Raw genomic sequence first — 13,600 nt, 5'->3', positions numbered from 1 at the left:
CTTCGAACAAGCACAAACATTCACCGAATGACACGAACACACAGCAGTCGACAGGAGGGGAATGCTGGGATATGCTACTCTGGATATGACCAGAATGGATGGAAATCGGACAAATTATTTTTTAGTATTTTTTTAAAAAAATAAGGTTCAAAAGAACAGATTTTTTTGTAGCAATTTTTTTATCGATTTTTTGCTAAAAAAAAAAAAAGTAAAAGAAAAAAAAAAAAAAAAAAAGGAGAACATATCACTAAAAACCTAACTTCTCAAAGTCATATTCCGTCTGCTCCAAGTACACGACTTTGTCCTGTTTCCTGCTCCATGAACATTTCTGAAGAGCGCACTTCACCTTTTTCCTCTGAGAAGCAAGCAAAAGCGACTGTATTCCTCAGTTCATTCAGGATGTTTGGGGGGAAACGGGCAGGCTGGACTAGCGCTGGTAAGAAAAGGGTGGGGTTAAGGCATTTCTATGATCTTAAGGCTGTCATTTCTGATGGAACAGAAGAGGCTTGACACTCCCGTCTTTAAATTTTGGTAGCTGATGGCTGATGATCTCCGCCAGCATCTCAGGAAACTCCACGCTCAGAGATTTATTCACAAATGTGTAGAAACAGAAGTTGAGAAGCCCCTCCACCATCTGTGGACAAAAGTAGCATTTCAATAGAGCTTTTACAAACTGCATGATGCCTACAATGCAACCTAATGCGTGTACATTCACAAGTAGTGATCGAACCGTATATTACCATAGCCGATATATCGGCAAATATTTGCCATTTTTAAATATCGACATTGGTCGACACATTTAGTATTTTTTTTTAGCCGTTAAATAACTTAATAAAAAAGCGGGACTTTTATTTTGACAGCGCTGAGAACCCAGCACACATTCTTCATCTTCATTAGTTTACGGTCTTTGTTTAACAGTTCTGCCTAATAAAAAGGCAAAACGCTACAATTATTAGTTTTTTTTAAATGTCCTGACAGCATTCAAAAAATGCATTTATGTCTTTTAAGCATGTCTTAGAATGCCTATTAAATATTTAATTTTTTATTCATGTTTTTAACAATACCACAAACAAATTGAACTGCGTTATTTATAAATGTATATAAATTTGGTTGTGTTATTTAATATCTTTAAATAGATTATTTGCCATTTTTAAATATCGACATTGGTCGACACATTTAGTATTTTTTTTTAGCCGTTAAATAACTTAATAAAAAAGCGGGACTTTTATTTTGACAGCGCTGAGAACCCAGCACACATTCTTCATCTTCATTAGTTTACGGTCTTTGTTTAACAGTTCTGCCTAATAAAAAGGCAAAACGCTACAATTATTAGTTTTTTTTAATGTCCTGACAGCATTCAAAAAATGCATTTATGTCTTTTAAGCATGTCTTAGAATGCCTATTAAATATTAAATTTTTTATTCATGTTTTTAACAATACCACAAACAAATTGAACTGCGTTATTTATAAATGTATATAAATTTGGTTGTGTTATTTAATATCTTTAAATAGATATCATATATATTGGCTTTATACTGTTCATCGAAGATACTGTCACCTGCCAAAAAAAACTTAACAGTATTCAAGGTATAAGGATTTTTATTTTTTATTTTTTTTTTTAAACATGGTATAAATGATTTTCAAAACCAACAAATACAACAATTACATTTGTAAGAAGTCAAAGTTTTCAGTTTTCTCTTTAAGGTCAACTATGGCAGAGCAACTGTTTGAAGAGAATCCGATGTAAATTTATGTGTTTTGTTTTTAATTTATTTAAATTTAAGAACGTCAAAAATATTTGAGTAATTCTATTGGTAGATTACTTACAAATTGTAGTCCATTACGTATTACAAATTACTTAACGGAAAATGTGACCAACAAATACAACAATTACATTTGTAAGAAGTCAAAGTTTTCAGTTTTCTCTTTAAGGTCAACTATGGCAGAGAAACTGTTTGAAGAGAATCCGATGTAAATTTATGTGTTTTTTTTTTATTTATTTAAATTTAAGAACGTCAAAAATATTTGAGTAATTCTATTGGTAGATTACTTACAAATTGTAGTCCATTACGTATTACAAATTACTTAACGGAAAATGTGGTTAGTAACATAATCTGTCGGATTACACATACTAGGTCAAGTATTCAGAGTACTTTTGGATTACTTTTAGATTACTTTTGACCGAACTAAATATCTTCAATTCTTTGTAATCGACAAACAAGAGCATTAAACATTACACTACACCGAGGTTTCTCAAACTGGGGTTTGTGAGGGAATGAAAAACTAATAATTTATTAAATCATCAAATGTCAAATTGAACTAAATGTGTGGCCTTTCCATTTTCTGTGTAATAATAGTCACCTGACTAGTAGCTGGTGTATGCAGTTCCATACAACTGGAAGACTTTCCAAATGTATATAAACAGAAGAATTTTTTCAGAAAGGAAAATTTAAGAGAAAATAGAAGAATTAAGGCGTTATGAAGAATTTACTGTCATTGTGTAAATAATATGTAATCATGTACTCTATAAAAAAGTAACTGTAATCCGATTACAAATACTTTAAAATGCAATATAATCAAAAGTACTTAATTTTTTGGAATCTGGTTACATAATCCAGATTACATGTAATGAGTTACTACGCAGCATTGTTTGTTACGGCAATGACGATGCACTTGAATGTATTCCTTATCGCGGTCAAATCCTGTTCCTGGAGCTCCAACCCTAATCAAACACATCTGAACCAGCGAATTAAGATCTTCAGGAACGCTTGATAATCACAGGCAGATGTGTTAGATCATGGTTGGAACTGAACTCTGCAGGAAGGTAGACCTCCAGGAACAGGACTGGGCACTCTTCCTTAACACAATGCACGATTTTACGTACTTGCATAAAGTATGTACGTACGTACGTTATTCTCTCTTGTAGATGCAATAAAACCATCTACCAGTAGCGTGTCTTGTTTGTGTTTGCTGATTGTAAGAGCTTACCTCCTGCATTGAGTCCAAAAGCTTAGTGAGCTGGTAGAACCTCTGCCAGTTCTGGCTGGAGTTCTCCTCGCGTTTAACAATGGCTTTGCCCAGCTCCTTGATGTACGACATGCGGATTTCATCAAACACAGCTTGGCTTTTAAGGCCGTCCTTTGGTACTGTGGAAACAGATGGGGTCAGAATGAGACGATTACTTTACATTATTGCCGTTTAATCAAGAAAATATTCCAAGGAGAAACTAATTCTGTATCTCATTAAAGAGTCGGAATGAAACAAAGGCCACATGCAAATATTAAAAAGGCTTTCACAGATCACCTGATGTCAGAATTGTTCTAATTAGAAGTTACTGACAAAAAAAAACGTCAATCTTCAAGCTTCATGAAAGGTCAGACTTGACTGTTGTCATCAAAATGCAAAAAGCAGTGGCTTCAACAGTCGTGTAGAACATCTGGACACATTTCTATTTGACATTTTACTCGCTGATGCGCTTTCTTCGGTCTTAAATGTTTTGCGAAAGCACATGGAGGTCAATTAAGTAATTTGCTGTCATTAACAAGACTGAGCAAATGGATATATTTTGCGTCTGTAAGCATCGTCATAGAAACAAGTAACCGATGAGTGCGAAAACCTGTAGATATTCAAGCTGACATTCTGTAATCACGGTAATTCCAACATGACGTGAAGATCTGCTTTGAGGATGTGAATCAACTCTGAAAACCAAAAAGCCTGTTTTTTTTAAAAAGCGCAGTGGATGGTTATGAGAGTGTTTGTGTGCATGTTCTCCACATTTTGCATTGGTTTTGCAGCATTCTCTGATCCATGAGCTCTGGTATGCCGAGGCAGCCCAGTTCCAAAAGTGAGAATAAATGCACAAAAACAACACAAAACACATCTTTCATTGGATTCAAGGCAAATAAAACAGGTTTATACACTCACAGACAAAAGTTTGAATGTTTTTGAAAGATGTATCCTATGTTTACCAAGACTGCAATCATTTTATTAAAAACAGAATAATGTTGTGAATTGTTATTACAATTTAAAAGACATGTTTTCAATTTATTTACATTTAAAATCCAATTTAAAGCTGAAGTTACTATTCAAGTCTTCAGTGTCACATGATCCTTCAAAAACCATTCTAATATGCTCAATTGGTGCTCAATTATTATGAGCTATTATAGTTATTCAATTATTAATAACAGCTCTCATTATTATCAATGCTAAAAACAGTTTTTGCTGCCTAAAATTTGTGAAAATCATAAATTTTTTTAATCAGAATTCTTTGATGAATAGAAAGTTCAGTGAACAGCATTTATTTGATATACTGTAAATATCACATTTTTTAATATTATAAATGTCTTTAGTGTCACTTTTGATCAATTTTAATGCACCCCTGGCTCAATAAAAGTATTGATTTCATTTTCTTACTTAAACCAAACTTTTGAATAATAGTGTATCTTGGTTTTCACAAAAATATGAAGCGGAAAAACAAATTTTCAGCATGTAAGAAATGTTTCTTGAGCACTACATCAGCATATTAGACTGATTTCTGAAGATCATGTGACACTGAAGACTGGAGGAATCAAAGGAATACATTGCATTTTAAAATAAAAAACAGCTCTTTTAAATTGCAATAATATTTCACAATGTTACTGTTTTTACATTATTTTTGATCAAATAAATGCAGCTGTTGTAAGCATACCAGAATTCTTTCAAAAACTTTTTACAAAATCTTAATTCATAATTTATTAATCTCAATTCATAATTTAGTTATTATTCTGGGATTTAAAGAAAATGATTAGTCAACCTGTTGAAACTCAATCACTATAGAGTTTATCCAAGGTGGATCATCAACAAGCATCATAATGAGTATCCCAAAATATGCCAATACTTTTGGGATAATTTAAAATCAGCAGCTCCAAAAAGTATTTGGACACTGAAGACCCATATTAAAATAAAGGAATGCATAAGTGTCCCTCAAGTTCACTCAGATGTCCAAGCAACATAACCCACTATGAACATGTTCCCCTAATGTCCACAAAGTGTCCAAATACATTATTTAGACACACTTTATTTTAAGGTCCAATTCTCGTTATTAACTAACTTTTGCCTCAATAAACTCCTAATTTGCTGCTTATTAATATTCATTATTAACAGTAGGGTAGTTGTTAAGTTTAGGTGTGGTGTAGGAATAAGGGATCTAAAATATGCTCATGCAGAATAAGGCATTAATATGTGTAGCCAGTATGGTAGTAATATGCATGCTAGATAATAGTGAGAATTGGTCCTTAAAATAAAGTGTTGCCCATTATTTAGAATTTTGAACAAATTAGTTATTTTTGGGAAATATTTGTGCCGTCTTCTTTAAAATAAATACCACTTGACGAATACTTTTTGAGGTCACTGTACATGTACACTTTCTGTATGCAACACACTTCTGAATTCTGATGAGTGCTGATACCTGTGCTGAGGAGGAGGAGCACTTTCATGCAGAGATACTCGTCATTGGACACCTGCAGCCTGACCAGCTCATTGGTGATCTTCAGCATCTGGCTACACTGGTCATTCATGTAGGGTAGTTTCATCCTCTCCCTTTAACACACACACACACACACACACACACACACACACACACACACACACAGAAATATTCACATTCTGCAAGAATTTCAAAGGCCAAACATCATGGCTGATATTAGAAACTTTAACATCTGACAAAATTATTGTTGACATGGACATAAAGCAGCATGCCCACGAAATGAAAAATTGTTTGCTGATTGCATGAGCAACGAATTGCAACTACTTAGTTCATTAAATCACAGCCTTTTGCAATTTTATAAAGCCACTTTGCCATTTCGTGTTTTCAATTTCAGTTTGTTTGACAGATGCTTTTTCTAAAGCAACGGTGTAAAACACAATGTCAAATGTCAGGTTTAATTGTATTTCTTGACGATGGAGGATATATTGACAGAAAAGAGTATGTGATGTGTCATGAGCAAACGGACAAAAGTCTGTAAGCATACTGTATACATAAAAAAAAATTATAGAGCATATACACATTTCCTAGTTATGCATTAAATGTACCAACACCCACAAGTGGTCATTTCTCACATAACACTGCATGCAATGGCAAATAACATGGAACATCTTCTGCAATTCATAAGACGGCAGAGAAGCTGCCCCTTTTCCTTCAGAAATAGTAAAAATGCATTTTGTCCATTGTTTGGTATTCTTAAGATATTTACATTTGTAACACTTAGAATATGAATGCATAATTTAATCGATTGTACAATATACAGTAGTACAATATATTTTTAAATATTATGCACAATTTTAAAAGTTGTTGGAGCTTATTTTAGTAATGCAAATTGTAAATTCACTTGCTTGAAATATTATATAAAAAAATTAATAAATATAAATACTGAATACTGAACTGAAATATATTACATTAAATGAAATATAATAATATATAATTATTAATTATTATAAATATAATTTTGTATTAAATGTTATATATAATGTATATAATACATTCACTTATATTATAGGTCTGGGGATTTTCCACCTTAAATTTAAAAAAAAAATGTTATACTGATACTTCTGATAATCAATGGGGGAAGATATTTGACATTAAGAGGTGTAGCCAAAAGCTTTAAGGAATTAAATTTGCAGCCAATTCAGATGTGACCCTGGAGCACAAAATCAGTCTTAAGTCGCTGGGGTATATTTGTAGCAATAGCCAAAAATACATTGTATGGGTCAAAATCGATTTTTCTTTTATGCCAAAAATCATTAGGATATTAAGTAAAGATCATGTTCCATGAAGATATTTTGTAAATGTCCTACTGTAAATATATCAAAACTTAATTTTTGATTAGTAATATGCATTGCTAAGAACCTCATTTGGACAACTTTAAAGACGATTTTCTCAATATTTCGATTTTTGTGCACCCTCAGATTCCAGATTTTCAAATAGTTTTATCTCGGCCAAATATTGGCCTATCCTAACAGCTTATTTGTTCCGGTTTCAGATGATGTATAAATCTCAATTTCGAAAAATTGACCCTTATGACTGGTTTTGTGGTCCAGGGTCACAAATGAGCATTTTATAATGTTATCATTAACATATATAACATTTATAACGTTAATTAACATTAACAATGTAAAATAAAAGACGATACATCAACATACCCACACTATTCAACCATTTTCCATTCTTTGAAACGAAGACTTTGGGTTTTGAATGAATGCCATATGACTGCCTTTAGTTTACGTGACATTTGACTATGACTAGACACGATCTTGAAAACCACATAATATATCACTGAAAGCCAAAGCATTCTAGTTGTGGGTAGTAAAGGTGGGCTCACTCATTTATGACGAGGTCTGGAGCGAAACACAACATGTCTCCGTTACACTGCTGGTAGGATCTCCAGCCCAAGCCGAAGGACATGAGGAAGAGCCAGGAGCACTGCAACAGCGTCATCTGGTCATCCAGGTGCAGGTTTCTGAAGCCTTAATGTGACAGAGACAATAACTCTTAAAAAACACCATCTCAAGAGTCCTACAAAAGCAACATAGTTCATAATATGAAGAATAATCTTCGCTGAACTAAGAATTTTTGAAGAACCATAGTTTTGGGCCCTGCCTTAAAATGTAAAATGGTTTTAATTACAGTTTGATTTTGAGATTTAGTATTATAACATTATATGATTGCTGTAGCTTCAGAACTCTCTGATGCAACTTCATAATGACATCTCTCTGTTTTGATTTCGACATGATTTTGATGTCACTAAAATCAAAACCAACCTTTGGCTCATGTATTTATTTATTTTATTTTTTGTTGAATAACCATAATCATCTGTCCTGGCATCAAAACCTTGCAGAGACACTGGGCTTTACTCACGAAACTGGACCAGAACAAATTTGTGTAAATCGTTCATGAAACCACTGTTACATAAAATGTCAGTTTCAATTAAATGAATTAGTCATTAGGACCAGATATATACCTTACATAAGGAAACAGAGCAAACACTTTAACATTTAACTTTCACATGCCTGTCATGTTTTCAAATCTCTGAAAGCAATTACTTGTGTTGTCAGAATGCTGGCTACAGTACAATGTTGTCTCTTTAAAGAGGACGTACAGCTCACAGGAATGAGTTTGCTCAAGCATGTGGTGCTTACGTAATCCTCTTCCACAAGTATTTTGCCCAGTAGGCCTATGACACACAACCAGAGCAGAGAAGAGAAAAAAAAGCTTGCAGCGATTAGAAAAGCACGTGCTTCTTTTCTCACGCCATTGGCTGGTGAGGTCCACAGTGTGTGTCCAAAGCTAGTAGCCCTTACATTTGAACAAAACAAAACACATGATGGTTTCGAAAAACTATCCCACTACAGATCTGTGCAGTCACAAGCAGGTGAGCAAACCAGCTCATTTCCTTTTCTCTGACAATTAATTCTGTTCAAATCTATGGAGTAGGGGTGGGCGATATGACCAAAATCTTATTTCATGGTATGATAAATTTTATTTCACGATAATAATATATCTCGATATAGATATTTTTATTCAAATAAATAAAAATAAAATAGATGAAAGAAATTAAGAAGACCAAAGCAGCAAACACAATAGAACAAAAATAAATTAACTTATTAAATAAACTTAAGTCTTTCCGCTACAGTGGGTTTATTTAACATGTAGTAAGAAATGCTACAAAAATGTAATAATCAAGTGTATAACTAAAACACTGCATGTGTTCATTGCATGAATCAAATATGAATTCAAAAGTGATTCAGACAAATACAGTGTGTGATTTTCTCTGTCTTTTGTTGTTTGAATAACATCAATGACACAGACAGCAGCAGGTAAATTAGGCTGCTGTCCCTTTAAGACCGACTGCACAGATCCAATTTACTGAAACGCATCCGGTTTTCACCCAACTGTTAACGTTTATTTAACACTTAACTGACTGTGTTTACATGAATACTTCACATGATGGGCATTTTGAGCGCTACACTCTCAGATAATCGAAAACGGGCATAGAGGTGGGACATAGAGGGGTGGAGCTGAGGTGACTGGTTGCTGAAACCACACCCACCTAGCTCGAGGGTAGTGAGAGCAGCGGCAACCCACCTGTCACTCAAGTGGCCACGCCCTTAATTATGCAGAACTTTAAAGCTTAACAATTTAAAAAAAAAAATTGAAATATAGACCAAAACAACTTTTTTTCTGCTGTAAAGTTGGGCATTTTAACATGGGAGGTCTATGGAAATGACTCCCTTTTGGAGCCAGTCTCTAGCGGCCAGTCGATGAATTGCAGTTTAAGTCACTTCCGTGTTGGTTTCAAGAGAGAGACCGGAAGGTTGCCACTTGGTGCGAGCGCTTCGGCTATGTGTCAGCCAGTGTGAGCACCACATTGAAATATTCACTGCATATTGCTATTTTACATCAAGCACGTCACACTCTGTATTTTCTCATTCATGCATGTTTCTTTGTCACTCTTAGGTAAATATAACTTTTAAGTAGTACTGTGCTATGCAGATATATTTGCATACCGGGAAATAAACAATATAGCAAAATCTCGGTAACACTTTACAATAAGGTTCATTAGTTAACTACTTTAGTTAACATAAACTAATAATGAACAATACCTTCTACAGCATTTATTAATCTTAGTTAATGTTAATTTCAACATTTACTAATGCATTATTAAAATCAAAAGTTGTGCTTGTTAACATTAGCCTAGTAACTGCACTGTGAACTAACATGAACTAACAAGCGAACGACTGTAGTTTCATTAACTAACATTAACAAAGATTAATAAATACTGTAATAAATGTACTGTTCATTGTTTGTTCAATGCATTAACTAATGGAACCTTATTGTAAAGTGTTACCAAAATCTCTAACAATACACACTTTATAACGTGGTAACGATACATACGGTCATATGGTCATGGAGGGATTTTTTCAATCCCCTGGCCAGACATGATGCCCGCAGATGCTCGTTAGATCTCTAGCATAACGGATTCCTTCTACAACTTTTCAGTCTCTCTCTGCTGACGAACTAGTGATTGGCACATTTGACCCTATAAGTACACATTTAAGATGCCTGCACATCTCCACAATGACATTCTGGCAACATGAAGTACCTTTTCAAGCGGAAGAAAAAGGGAATACAATAAGAGAAAACAAAACGAAACAAAACAAAAATAAAAATCAAATCAAATCAAAACACAAAAAACAAAAATCAAATCAAAACAAACAACAAAAGTCACCATTATTTATATAGCGTTTTATACCATACAGATCGTCTCAAAGCAGCTTTACAGGGATGAATTGGAAAATAATGATTAAAATAAAACAAAGGGTTGTGTAATGATTAACTGTATATCAGCTAATACTGAGGGCTCACCAGGAAGGGCTTTGGCCCACTTGACTGCAGAGATGACCTGACGGCCTCCCAGACGGTTAAGTGTGGTCATGAGGCGGGTGGAGGTGTCCGGGATGGTGCTGTCATAACCCGCGTAAATGATCTCAGGCTCAATGGCTTTGAGCAGGGACAGCATGGTGGGCACCAGCTGGGGCATGGCTTTGGGCACCAGTGAACACATGCGCTCTTCAGGCAGAGCTGGGGCCTGCTCACTTGAGGACGAATGACCCTGTAATCGCATCAGTTTCTTGTTTTTTCGAGCTAAAATAAAGGGGAGAAATGTGATTATTTAGAATTCAATGAATAGTAATTTAATCTGAATGTTGAAATCAAGACATAACGGTGAATAGTTACTTGATTCTTGCATGACTAAATCACCTTTATCTTTTGTTTCTTGATACAATCTTAATTAATTCTCATAGCTTCTTTTGCTGCACAGGTTTTGTAAACGAGTCGGTGACTAGGATGTCAAAGATGAATAGAAAGGAAATCTTTTGAAAATCTAGTTTAAAGCATATGTGCCAAGTCGTAAGATTAATGCTAGTTTCAACCGCTGTTGAAAAATGCTTGCATCTGCAAAAAAGCAAAATTGCAAGAGTTCAAACTTTCAAGTAGCATTTCCTGTACACAACAAGCAAAGTCAAATATATTAGTATAGCAATTTTCACAATTCACATTGCTTCAAAGCAGCTTTAATAGAAAGCTGTACTATCTTCATGCTTTAACATTGAGCAGTTTTAGGGAAGGGTGATATGACCAGGTTTGCTGATGATGTAGATGAGCCACTGTTTGATTTAGCTATTTTGTATTTATTCATTAAGTAGCATATACAGGTACATCAGTGCCACTTTTAGTGACTAGGACTGCATGAAATTACTGATAATTACAGAGAGCAGCAGAGAGAAGATTCGAAGGTATGTCGGTAACATGTTGAGAGTTATTAAAGTGCATGATTTTTATGAGCATGTGTTAAATGATGAATATGTGCAACGTCTGGGGCACATACATTGTGGTCGGATGTACCTAAGATACAGTTTGTTGTAAGTGAGTGGAAGCAGATCTCAAAAAGTATTTATGCAGATCCCTGACTCACCCGTGACAAATATTAATAATAATAATGAAGAAAAAGAAAACATCTACTACTCAACTATTCTCATGACAGTTACACCACCTGTACATATCGGACAACAAAAACATTATTTATGATTTAAATTCAGAACATGTTCATCAAAGAGAAGATGTATTTAAGTTATAGGTCATGAAATGAAGAATCAAGAATATACCATGTATAAGGTATATTCCCACACCTACTGATTTCTTAAAGTAATATCCCAGTGTCCTTTCTTGTGAGAATCTTTTGAATTTCAGCACAGACACTATATAAATGAAGCTTACAGATACATGTACGTGTAACGCATGTCTCGCAACAGCTACAATGAGTGGGGGAAGGGGACAGCATTATCTATTAGAAATCTAGAGCCAGATTTCAGAAAATAAGGATCGACTCACTGGAGCAAAATGGAGGTTACATCTACAGGAAATCAGTACACTAAAGTGACTACACAGACCACTGAGAAATCAGCGAAAAGGGAAGTATATTGTTCTGATTTTGTTTGAATAACTTGTTTTGGATAATATGTAATCAAAAATGGGATAAAAAGACTAAATGTAAATAATCAACAATAGATTTGATTATTTTTTTAAATCAACAGTGAGCACAGATCAAATACAGAATATCAAAGTTTAAAATCAGGTTCAGAGTTTCAATGCTAGTTTCTCAAATTCAAGTTAAATGTTCTAGTTTCAAAATCACTATCTAAAGTCCAAGCTCAGGACATTAATGATCATTAACGATCATCAGCAGTGAAAAGAGTTCAATCCACGGGACAAATAAATAAATAAACAATGTTTAATCCAAAGAGATCCAGGAAAATCTCAAAAATATATATATCAATCCCTGATTTCGATCCACACCTGGAAACAAAGCTAAATAAATGTATTTGGCCATCTGGTTGGACAGAACGGCATTACCTTTGAGTTTTTTTTTTATTTCTCTGGATCTCTTTGGATACTTACAGTATACATGTAAATATATATATATATACATACACACACACAGTCAAACCAAAATTTATTCTGACACCTCCAACATTTCACACATTAATCACAGTTTATTCTCTAAAGTTTAGAAAATGGTAATAAAATATGTGACCCTGCAGCACAAAAGCAGTGTTAAGTCGCTGGGGTATATTTGTAGCAATAGCCAAAAAAACATTGTATGGGTCAAAATTATATATTTTTCTTTTATGCTAAAAATCATTAGGATATTAAGTAAAGATCATGTTCCATGAAGATATTTTGTAAATTTCCTACTGTAAATATATCAAAACCTAATTTTTGATTAGTGATATGCATTGCTAAGAACTTCATTTGGACAACTTTAAAGGCAAAAAGGACTTTATCTTCTTGCCGGAGTTTAATGTTGTTTTGTTACTTGCTACCGGGTGTCTGTGAGAACAAAACACGGCGTAGAAAAGACTATAAATTGTTTTTTACGTGCACAGTAACTGAAATTTAAAACGGTTAAAAGAAAGGCTCAATAACTGTTGCACAGATGTAATACACTACGCATTAATTTAGCTTCCCTTTGTGCTTTGCAGTTTTTAACACATTGTAAGCGCTTCGTGCTCATAGACTGTCAACCCTCTATATTGCGAGTAAATCACTCGCATATGCGACTAAATTTTCACTCTGGGCGACTAAATGATGTCTAATATTAGCCAATGGCTAATAAATTCTCAGATTTTACTCGCCAGTGTGTAAGTTGGAGGCTGAGTATTTGATTAGCACAGATATATTTTCACTCACAGAACACACTGACTGAGCGCTTCAGAGTTTCACTCTCCGTCAAGCGATCTGTGATATTTTTCAGTTCATTTGAATGGATGCGCAGCGCACCTGTGTTTGTGTATTTGGCGTAACGTAAACTCTAGTGTGAAGCGCACGACTCGCCGACGCTTTCTCTCACACGAGCAAAGAGCGAGAGTCTTGCATAACATGCAGAATTGATGCGCTACATGTAAACGATATACTTTGTTGTATTTTGCTGTAAAAAAAACAAAAGTTCCTTTGGAATTCTTCAGCTTTTAAGAACTGCCGGGTTTTCCTGTAGTAGGCGGAACT

General features: G+C 34.3%; 1 protein-coding gene across 2 annotated transcripts in view; it reads right to left on the bottom strand.

Annotated features, from left to right (window-relative positions):
- Positions 1–216: 216 nt before the first annotated feature.
- The window catches only part of LOC107587254 (glucocorticoid receptor-like), a 79,477-nt gene continuing 66,093 nt past the window's right edge, over positions 217–13,600 (bottom strand). For both annotated transcript variants that reach the window (XM_016274971.1, XM_016274972.1), the window contains 5 exons: positions 10,400–10,678; positions 7,356–7,500; positions 5,447–5,577; positions 2,989–3,146; positions 217–634 (listed from right to left, as the gene is read on the bottom strand). In XM_016274971.1, coding sequence (XP_016130457.1) covers positions 482–634; positions 2,989–3,146; positions 5,447–5,577; positions 7,356–7,500; positions 10,400–10,678 — 866 coding nt within the window. In that variant the 3' untranslated portion in view covers positions 217–481. The remainder of the gene's footprint in view (positions 635–2,988; positions 3,147–5,446; positions 5,578–7,355; positions 7,501–10,399; positions 10,679–13,600) is intronic.

Source organism: Sinocyclocheilus grahami, unplaced genomic scaffold, assembly GCF_001515645.1.
Source record: "Sinocyclocheilus grahami isolate Dianchi unplaced genomic scaffold, SAMN03320097.WGS_v1.1 scaffold91.1, whole genome shotgun sequence".
NCBI lineage: Eukaryota > Metazoa > Chordata > Actinopteri > Cypriniformes > Cyprinidae > Sinocyclocheilus > Sinocyclocheilus grahami.
The sequence above is the reverse complement of the archived record's forward strand: the minus strand, read 5'-3'. Positions and strand labels throughout refer to the sequence as shown.